At 54.4% G+C, this 10,110-nt stretch overlaps 1 protein-coding gene across 1 annotated transcript; it reads left to right on the top strand.

Annotated features, from left to right (window-relative positions):
* The first annotated feature begins 5,356 nt into the window (after positions 1-5,356).
* LOC142598821 (olfactory receptor 14J1-like) lies at positions 5,357-6,973 on the top strand. Its single transcript, XM_075738245.1, has 2 exons — positions 5,357-6,118; positions 6,884-6,973. Exons 1-2 carry the CDS (start codon positions 5,357-5,359, stop codon positions 6,971-6,973), a joined length of 852 nt encoding a protein of 283 aa, XP_075594360.1.
* Positions 6,974-10,110: the final 3,137 nt, after the last annotated feature.

Below are 10,110 nucleotides of genomic sequence, written 5' to 3'. Positions count from 1 at the left end.
GCAGCCTGGCCCATTGCTTGACAACCCTGTTGGTGAAGAAATTGTTCCTTATATCCAATCTAAACCTCTCCTGGTGAAACTTAAGGCCATTTCCTCTTGTCCTAGCGCTTGTTATGTGGAAGAAAAGACCAACACCCACCTGACTACAACCTCCTTTCAGGTAGTTGTAGAGAGCGATAAGGTGTTCCCTCAGCCTCCTTTTCTCCAGGCTAAACAACCCCAGTTCCCTCAGCCACTCCTCATCAGGCTTGATCTCTAGACCCTTCGCCAGCTTTGTTGCCTTTCTTTGGACACGCTCCAGCACCTCAATGTGCTTCTTGTAGTGAGAGGCCCAAAACTGACCACAGTATTCGAGGTGGGGCCTCACCAGAGCCGAGTACAGGGGCACAATCCCTTCCCTGCTCCTGCTGGCCACACTATTTCTGACACAAGCCAGGATGCTCTTGGCCTTCTTGGCCACCTGGGCACACTGCTGGCTCATATTCAGCCAGATGTCCACCAACACCGCCAAGTCCTTTTCTGTCGAGCAGCTTTCCAGCCACTCTTCCCCAAGCCTCTAGTGTTGCCTGGGGTTGTTGTGACCAAAGTGCAGGACCCAGCACTGAGCCTTGTTAAACCTCATACAGTTGGCCTCAACCCATTGATCCAGGTCCCTCTGTAGAGCCTTCCTGCCCTCAAGCAGATCAACACCCCTGCACAGCTTGGTGTCATCTGCAAATGTACTGAGGGCACAACCAATCCCCTCATCTAGATCATTGATAAAGATATTAAAGAGAGCTGGCCCCAGTACTGAGCCCTGGGGAACACCACTTGTGACAGGCCACCACCTAGAATTAACTCCATTCACCACAACTCTTTGGGGCTGGCCACCCAGCCGGTTTTTAATCCAGCGAAGCACATGTCCATTGAAGCCATGAGCAGCCAGTTTCTCCAGGACAATGCTCTGGGAAACGGTGTCAAAGGCTTTTCTAAAGTCTAGGTAGACAACATCCACAGTCTTTCCCTCATCCACTAAGTGGGTCACCTTGTCATACAAGGAGATGAGATTACTCAAGAAGGACCTGTATGTGCTATGGGAGGGCCCTCAAGATGATTTCATCCATAAATATAACAGGGATAAAAGGAGCCTTCGCATATAAGCCTTTGTCTGGTCAATATGCTGGTCTGGACATGCCCCGCACCTGAACTCAGCCGTCTGATGTGTCTCCTCGTTCAGCTCCATTTCTAACTCTGTTCCTGGCTGGGAGTGCTCTCTATGCTGTGTGTGTGCATGTGCAAGGAGCAGCTCTATGTGCCAGTGAGGGGAGTCAGACCAGCTGTCACAGAGGCCCACGTGTCTGTGCTGCCGGCTGTGGAGCGAGTGAGGTTACACGTGTCAGTGTGCAATTGGTGGTGAAGATCAAGCTGGAGTCGCTGGTAAAGGTGATGTGACCTGGGACCCAAGGTTGTGTGAGCAACTCCGATGGTGGGACCATGGAGAGGCTGGTTCTGGAGGAGCAGGGGAGTTCAGTGCCAGCTGCTGTAGAGTCTGTGAGTTGACTGAGAGACTTCATTCTGAATGTGTGTGGGGTGTGTGCACATGCACATGTGCTTGTATTTGGGGGGGGTGGGGGAGCATGGAGGTGCAGGAGTCTCACCTCTGTCAGGCTGCTGGATTTGGCTTCTGGAGGGATCCATGTTGTCTGTGTGTCTACATAGCTATACATATTCCACTAATATCACCATGCGTCAAACAGCCCCACCCTCATTTCTCCTTTCTCCACTGACCCTGGTTTGGCTTGCTTTGTACCCTCCTTTGGTGTTTTGCAGACTCTGCTCATGGCAATTCCTACCTGGGTCTCTAGAGATCTGCAACTCCTCCTGCTGCTCTCTTGAGAGACTACACCACCATCAGGGTGAGCCACCCGCACACAAACATTAACCGCTGACCAAATGGAGCTTCAGTCCAGAGGGACCTGGAGAAACTCGGGGATTTGGCCAAAAGAAACCTCGTGACGTTGACAAGGAGAATTGGCCAGTCTGGCCTCAGGGAGAAGAACCAACCTGTCCATCAGGGCCAGCTGGGACCTGCTGTGCTGAGGAGTGACTCTGAGGAGAAGGGCCTGGCAGCTGCGAGGGACACCATAGGAGCCAGGGGTTTCTGCTCCCTGTGAAGAAGGCCAGTTGCATACGGGGCTGCGTTAGGATGAGCATGGTCACCCAGAGCAGGGGAGTTCTTATGGCCCTTGACACCGCACTGGTAGGGACCCCCACGCATGGCTTTGTCCCAGTTCTCGGCTCCCTCTTTTGCTGGAGCTGGGAGGAGCTGGAGAGTGGCCAGAGGAGATGTGGCCAGGTGGAGTTTGGGGCCTGAAGCAGATGGGCTGTGTGGAGGGGCTGGGAGACCTGGGCTTCTTTGGGCCCTTTGCCCAGTGGTGGAGAGGCTGAGGGCAGTCTAGGAGTAGCCTGAGACAGCTTGGAAAGTGGTTTCCGAGATGGTGGAGCTTTTCTGAAAACTGGGAAACATCATGAGAAAGAAAAGATAGCACCAGGTGCGGGTTGGGAGGTTGAGATGGGACACGAGGAGAAAGAAATGTCCCTGCAAGTGCAGTTCTGTGGTACAAGAGGCCACCCAGCAAGAGTCTGGATCAGCCAGTGCTTTGCATTTCAATGAAGAGTCTGTGAGGATGGAGAGATATCAGTAAGGGTAGGAAGACGCTCAGGTGAGACCCAAGTTGGTAAGCAGGCTGGGTGTCAAGAGCCTGCAGGGAAAGAGGTGGAGGTGTGGGACACCGTAGGACATCCTGTGGTGGAGGCATCTGGGGGCAGTGGCAAGGCTGAAAGCCCCCAACACAGCCAAGGTCTTGGTCTGCTGGGCTGTGGCTGTTCTCTCTGCAGGTGATGCCTGTGAGGAGACATCTTCTCATTAGAGCACCAGGACTTCATCGCCCCCTTGTCACAACCTGTGAGCCTGAGAAAGATTGTGTGGTAGTCCTGCTCTAGGCATTGCACATCCCCACATCACAGTGGCCCAGGAAGAGCCCTGAGACACGTGTGAGGGACAGGATCTCCCCTCCCAGGGGCTGGGGGTCACAGCTTGGCCCTTTGAATTGATGAAACACACCCAGGTTTCCTCAGCATCAGAGCCACCTTGCCATTGCCTTTGCCTCCCTGTCATCACTGCCTCCACTTTCCTGCTCTAACCAGCCCCAGAGTTGCTTTGTCAGTCATGGCCCTCAGGGGGACCCAGTAATGCTCCAAGAAACTGTGGAGGTTGCATCGGACTGTGACTTCTTGAGAGGTTTCATCAGCTTCCTCTCAGGGTCTGAGCTTCATGGACTCATCCCCAAACCCACCAGAGGGGTCATTAACATGCCGCCTTGGGCTGGGCCTCTGCTGCTGGTCTCCTGGGACAGAGGGAGCTCATGGCAAGTGGGCTGTGCTGCAGAGAGACATCTCTGCCCAGGAGCAGCTCCTCTGCAGAGCCCAGCAGGGCTGAGGGCTCTGCCTGCAGGCACCGAGGGGAGAACAGCGAGGCAGAGAGAGCTGAAAGGCAGTTGGAAATGGGAGGATGGCTGAGAGCTCACGGAAGGAGAAATCTTCAGAGCCCTTGACACGGTAAGTCTCTGGGTGCAGGGCAATGCCGATGGGGTTCCTGGAGGCATCTCCTCAAGCTGGCAGATCCCACAGCTGATGGGATCTGCCAGGTGGACTCCCTGTGCAGAGGCAAGTTTGACTGGCTGTGAATGCAGGTGTGCAGCCAGGGGTGCCCAGTTGTGTCCTTCAGAGCAGGGTCCCTGCAGCCCAGGGGCTGTGTGCCGGGGCAGGGACTCTGCCGCCTGCCAGGGTCAGCACTCAGCCTGCCCGGGGAGCTCCCCAGGGCACTGCAGGGAGAAGCTGTGGGTGGGAGGAGCAACCCCCTGGAAGGGCAGGGCAGGGTCCTTCTGCTCTTGAGAGGGTGCTGTGTGGGTCAGGGCTGTTCACAGCTCCAGATCACCCCTGGGACATTTCCCAGGGTACTCTTCAAAGAGCATTGAGATCCCCTTGGGCAGTGCCCTGCTGCCAGGAGGGGTCTGCAGGGCAGAGCTGAGCACACAGAGGGTGGGATGGGCTCTGTGAGCAGGGACAGGGAGGAGAGGTGTGGACAGAGCAACAGCTCCTGGCAGGGACAGCTCCAGGCAGCAGAGACATGGGCAGGGAGTGGGAGGAAACTGCAGACAAGCCCTGGGCTAGGCTGCCTTCAGCCTGCTCTCTTTTGGTCCCTCCCTCTCCATGTCTGCTGGGCATTGTCTGCTGAGCAAGGAGCTGACTCTGCCTTTAGGACATCCCATCTTCAGGACCTCTGACTGTCTGCTTTGCCTGTGCTGCTGGGCTTGGGAGCTGCCCCAGAAGAGCACGGCTGTGCTGTAGGATCCCAGGGAGTGCTGAGCTTTCCCTTGGAGGTCAGTTCTCTCCTCTCAGAGGCCTTTGCTTCTCTCTGAGAGGGGCTGTGTCCTTCTCTCTCAATCACAACCACACCTCTGGGCTGGGAAAAAGAACAGTTTGCAGATCTGCCCTTTGAAACAGGACTCCTCTGCTCTCCTTAGAGTCTTGTTTTGTTCTATTTTTTAGAGAGTAATTTATGTTTGTCGTCACCTTCAAGGCAACAGAATCAAAAGTGCCGGGTATTTCACTAGGGGTCTAATGGACAGTGCAGCTCTCCTGACTCTGCACTAAGCTACAAAGAGCTGAGTCCTTTTGCCTGTCCTGTTTCAAGTTTCTTCCTGTTTTCCATCATAAAATGAGTATTTCGATTCCTCAAAAGAAAACTCACCAGATATGATGGTGGAAAATAAAAACCACAGAAAAACTTCTTTTGAGGACATGCAAACCTTCTCTTCTGTAGCCCGCACTCTTCTGAGGCATGACTTCAGAGATTAACTTTTCCTTTAAAGGTAGATTACATCTGACATCAGTTATCAACATTGGAGGTGTCACAAACCAGCTCCATGTACCCATGGCAGCTGAGCAAAGCTGACGCCTCCTCCTCAAAACACACTCAGCCAGCACAAACCAGAGAAGGAAATGCATTCCGAATAGGGATTATTTCTCTGAAAAATGGAGTGGCTTTGCTCAGAGGAGTGTGTCCTAATTGTTCCCTCTCCTTTCCTTTTTTCAACCAGACCCCTTGCCCAGAAAGAGCCAATGTCCAACAGCAGCTCCATCACTGAGTTCCTCCTCCTGGCATTCGCAGTAAGGGTAGGAAGACGCTCAGGTGAGACCCAGGGAGCTGCAGCTCTTGCACTTCTGGCTCTTCCTGGGCATCTACCTGGCTGCTCTCCTGGGCAATGGCCTCATCATCACTGCCATAGCCTGCCACCACCACCTCCACACCCCCATGTACTTCTTCCTCCTCCTCAACCTCTCCCTCCTTGACCTGGGCTCCATCTCCACCACTGTCCCTAAAGCCATGGCCAATTCCCTCTGGGACACCAGGGCCATCTCCTACACAGGATGTGCTGCTCAAGTCTTTCTGCTCGTCTTCCTGCTTGGAGCTGAGTACGCCCTTCTCACAGTCATGGCCTATGACCGCTACGTTGCCATCTGCCAACCCCTGCACTACGGGACCCTCCTGGGCAGCAGAGCTTGTGTCCACATGGCAGCAGCTGCCTGGGGCAGTGGGTTTCTCCATGCTGTGCTGCACATGGCCAAGACATTTTCTATACCACTCTGCCAGGGTAATGCCCTGGACCAGTTCTTCTGTGAAATCCCCCAGATCCTCAAGCTCTCCTGCTCAGACTCCTACCTCAGGGAAGTTGGGCTTCTTATATTAAGCTGTTTTTTAGTTTTTGGTTGTTTTGTTTTCATTGTGCTGTCCTATGTGCAGATCTTCAGGGCCGTGCTGAGGATCCCCTCTGAGCAGGGACGGCACAAAGCCTTTTCCATGTGCCTCCCTCACCTGGCCGTGGTCTCCTTGCTTGTCAGCACTGCTGTCTTTGCTCACCTAAAGGCCCCCTCCATCTCCTCCCCATCCCTGGACCTGGTGGTGGCAGTTCTGTACTCGGTGGTGCCTCCAGCAGTGAACCCCCTCATCTACAGCATGAGGAACCAGGAGCTTAGGGAGGCCCTGTGGAAACTAATGAACCTTGCACCACCAACAGTAATTTGTCTCCCCTTCTCTGCAGAGTGCCCAGAACATCTTTTAGGCCTCTCCCCATTTTTGATTTTTTGTTTGTTTTTTTCTCTGATAATCATACTTAGAGGTAAATGCTTGTCTTCATAGCACTTCTCTAGAGGCTCTGTCCTATTGTGTCTGATCCTTGAAGAACCACGTGTCACCTTTTGCCTTCCTAATAGCCTCTCTGCAATAAAAGGGGATCTCCTGAGGGAGGTGCCTGCAGCCTGGGCTCTCCTTGATACAGTTGTGGCGAAGAACAAGCCAGAGGAATTGGACTTTCCAAATGTCTTCCGCTTGGTTTTCTCCTTCTGTTTGGGGAAATAATCTCATGGTATCACTGTTAGACACCAAGCACTTAGTTGAAGGCTCTCGTCTTGGTGTCCAGGGGCATTGGAAATGGTGCATGAGCTCCCAGTCACCTTCCTCAGCCTGTCACAGGTATGATGGGGCTGATGGCAGATGTCCGTCCATGTGGAAAGGAATCTGGTGTGGTCAGGAGAGGATGGGGACACTGCATGTACTCCGGGGTGGGAAGTGAATGGAGACTGATGTGGTTTAGCCCCAGCCGGTAGCTAAGTGCCACGCACCGCTCGCTCACCCCTCCCCCGGCGGGATGGGGAAGAGAACAGAAAAACAACGGCAAAGCCTCGAGGGTTTGGATAAGGGCAGTTTACTGGGACAGCAAGGGAGAGGGAAACAATCAACAACAGTGCTGATAACAGGTAGTAACAATGGGTGATAACAGAGAACGATTTACTGATCCGACGACCAACCGACCGGACGCTCGACCCGTCCCGGAACCGCAATGACACACCGAACCCGTCCCTGCCCGACTAGCCCCCTTTTATGGTGAGCATGATGTCACCTGGTATGGAATAGCCCCTGGCCAGCTTGGGTCACCCGTCCTGGCTCCTTGGGAAATTAACTCTATCCTTGCCAGAACCAGGACAAGACTCAGAAGGTGAAAGACCCTGAGATTAAGTCCCCCCAGGGCAGAGCACTCACTCCAGGTACCCCCAACCAAAGACTCTGCAGTGCTCTGGGAGTCCATGTAGATGCAGCAGGCACAGGGCAGGAGACTGGAGAGATGCAGGAGGTGCCTGAGGAGCCGCAGGGCCAGGACTCTCCTGGTGTCCTGGGGAGCAGGGCTGGCAGGGAGGCAGAGTGGGGCAAAGGCGGTCAGGGCTGGGGATCCCCTGCAGCGTCAATGCAGGAGAGGCCGAGAGTGAGTGGCCTGCGCTGGCACTTGGGGCCAGCTGCAGCCCTGGGGCCGATGGGGAGGCTGAGACCCCCCTCTGCCTCCCAGCAGCTGCTGTGCCCTTCAGAGGGGCTGGGGCTGTGGGGTGAGTGCCCAGAGCTCTGCAGCAGCCCAGACTGCCAGCCCAGACTGGGCTGCTCTGCTGGGCTGCGCTGGGGAGAGAGCAGGGAATGTGGGGGAGAGCCGGGGAGGGGATGGGCTGGACTGGAAAGTGCCCAGGACAGGAACAGCCTGACGTTATCGGAGCTCTGTGACCATCCAGGGTGAGGACCTGCCCCAGTGGGCACGTAGAGCAGAGCCTGGTTTAGACCCCAAAACCTGCCTACATCACTGCTTTAGACCCCAAAAGCTCCCTTAGTGGCCGTTTTTCAGCCCAGAAGTTTCTGAAGTGGATGTTTCGCAGACTAAAAGCTCCCCAAGTGGGTGTGTCTGAGCCAAAAGTCTCCCTAAACGGGTGTTTGGGAGCCCAAAACCACCCTAAAGGAGGGTGACCGAGACCAAAGGCTCCCTAAATGCTTATTTCTGATCACAAAAAAATTGCTAAAAGCTCCCGAAATTGATGCTTCTGAGCAACAAAGTGCCTTATGTTAGTGTTTCGGAGCCCCAGAGCTCCCGAAAAAGAAGATCAGGATGCCAAAACCTCCCGAACTGAGTTTTTCTGACCCCAAAGCTCCCTGAATGGGTTTTCTGAAGCCCAAAACCTCACTAAATTGCTGTTTCTGAGCCCAGGAGCTGCCGAAATCAGTGCTTCAGAATGAAAAATAGCTTGAAGTGGCAGTTTCTCGGTCCCACAGCTCCCTAAGTGGCTGTTTCTCAGCCCAAAAGCTCCCTGGGCTCCAAAAATCTCCCCAAATAGCTGCATGTGAGCCCAAAATCTCCCTCAATGGTTATTGCTGATCACAAAAAACATGCTGCATTACTGGCTTTAAGCCCCAAAGCTCCCCAAGTGGGTATTTCTGAGCCCAATGCTACCTAAACTGTGGTATTGAATCCCCCTGCTTCTACAGTACTTTTGGGGTAACATTTGTGCTCCCGTATCCACGATAAAGTCGAGTGACTCTGCTTTCAGGGCCTTAAGGCAGATTAAAAGGTTGTTATTCTTGAAGGCGAGCCTTTCTTGGTTTAGGGACCCTGCTGGCTCTTGTATGGTCCCTGCCACACCTTTCCCTGCTCCTGATCTTCTCCAGCCATTTTTCTCAGCTCCTGTCTCAGGGGACTGTAGGGACACTGCTTCTGCGGCTTAAGCAGCCCCTCCTTTCCCGCTGTTCCCTTGCTTTTCTGCTGGACCATCACGGCTAATTGAGCATAGGGTACCCCATCTATTTGGCGTTGGGGCACCCCCAATTTTAAGGCTTATTGAAACAGCTCTTGACGAGACACTTCCCCAGAGCCCCGACGTGTTTTAATTTGTTCGGTGTGTCCCTGCAAAAAATCCTCCAACTGTGAGTAAGGTAACAGCATGTGTTAACAGGTCTGCCCATGAACTTGCTCAAGGAGGACCTCAAAAAGTCAGCATTCCAGTTTTCAGCTCTGAGGGAGTTTCTCGCAAAAGTTGATTTACACCCTTATCGCTCAGAGCTGTCAGCCACGGCTCAGGGAATCTCCCTGTCTGGGGAAGACGCAGACAGCCCAGCAGACAATTTTTCTGAACAGATACTTGCCGTGCCTCCCCACCCCACTCTTCCCCCGCCTTGTTTTGGCTCCTCGTGGCCACCAGCTGGTTCCCAAGGCTGGGCCTGGCCAGAGCAGGGAGCAGAGTTGGGGTCTCTGATGGGGTGGAACTCTGCTCTCCTGGAAGCCAGGGCTGTGGTCTTGGCTTTTTGCCCTGCTCCCTCCCCTCCGCATCCTCAAATCTACCACCTCAGGCTCCCTGCAGCCAAGGCTGCTGCTGGCTTTCAAATCCCCAACCAGTTCTGCCTTGTTCACCAGGGCCAGGTCCAGCAGAGCACCTCTCCTCCTTCGTTCCTACATCACCCCTGCCAGGAAATGTACGCTAGAAATCTCCTGCATCGCTTGATCCCTGCTGGATTTGTCCGTCCGGCAGGCACCAGAGTGGTTCATGTCCCCCACGAGGACCAGAGCTGGGAACGTGAGGCTTCTCTCACTGGTTCTTTCTGTGCTGGTTTCCCGGGGAGAGCGCGAGCACCACCTGCATCGTCCTGCCTGTGTGTTGGGATGTGCACGTGTTCGCGCTGTGGGGTGTGCGTGGACTTTATTCCCTCCTGCCCCTGCGAGCAGTTCTGGGATCACATGTCGGGGTGGTGTGTGTGTAATCCCTTTAGATGGATCCATCACCAGGCACAGACCAGTCGGTCCAGATGGGAACAGCTCCAGACCTCTTTATTTTGTCTTTAGAGGTGGATCTTGGCAGCTGCGAAGCCTCCCAGCGCCTTCGCTAACAGCCACCGCTCCCGGCACCTTCTCCTCTGCTGCGGTACCAGCATCTAGTGCTAGGGAGGAAGAAAGAAAAGCGAATGATTCTATGGACAGAGAGAAGGCAGAGAAATCCTGCAGGCGTAGCTCAGGCCACCCATGATGGGATCTGCTTGCGATGAAGCTTCAAGGTGTCACTTCAGTGGGAGAGGCCCCTGATGCCCAAGCCCAGGAGAAGGTCCCAGGTGCAGCTGGTCAGCCTGGGGCTGAGTCAGGTGGAGCTGAGACCTTGGATGTCCCGTACAGGTGTCCCCCCTCGGGGCAAGGTGTCTTGGGGCAGGAC

The sequence above is a fragment of the Balearica regulorum genome, chromosome 31 (assembly GCF_011004875.1).
Source record: "Balearica regulorum gibbericeps isolate bBalReg1 chromosome 31, bBalReg1.pri, whole genome shotgun sequence".
Lineage (NCBI taxonomy): Eukaryota > Metazoa > Chordata > Aves > Gruiformes > Gruidae > Balearica > Balearica regulorum.
This window is presented reverse-complemented; position numbering and strand designations above follow the sequence as displayed.

What these genes read in the sequence shown, in the direction of transcription:
- LOC142598821 (XM_075738245.1), top strand. Translation starts at nt 5,357, where the DNA reads ATGTACTTCTTCCTCCTCCTCAACCTCTCCCTCCTTGACCTGGGCTCC. An exon ending in TGAACCTTGCACCACCAACA is followed by an intron (nt 6,119 to 6,883) that starts GTAATTTGTCTC and finishes GTGATAACAGAG; the next exon opens with AACGATTTACTGATCCGACG.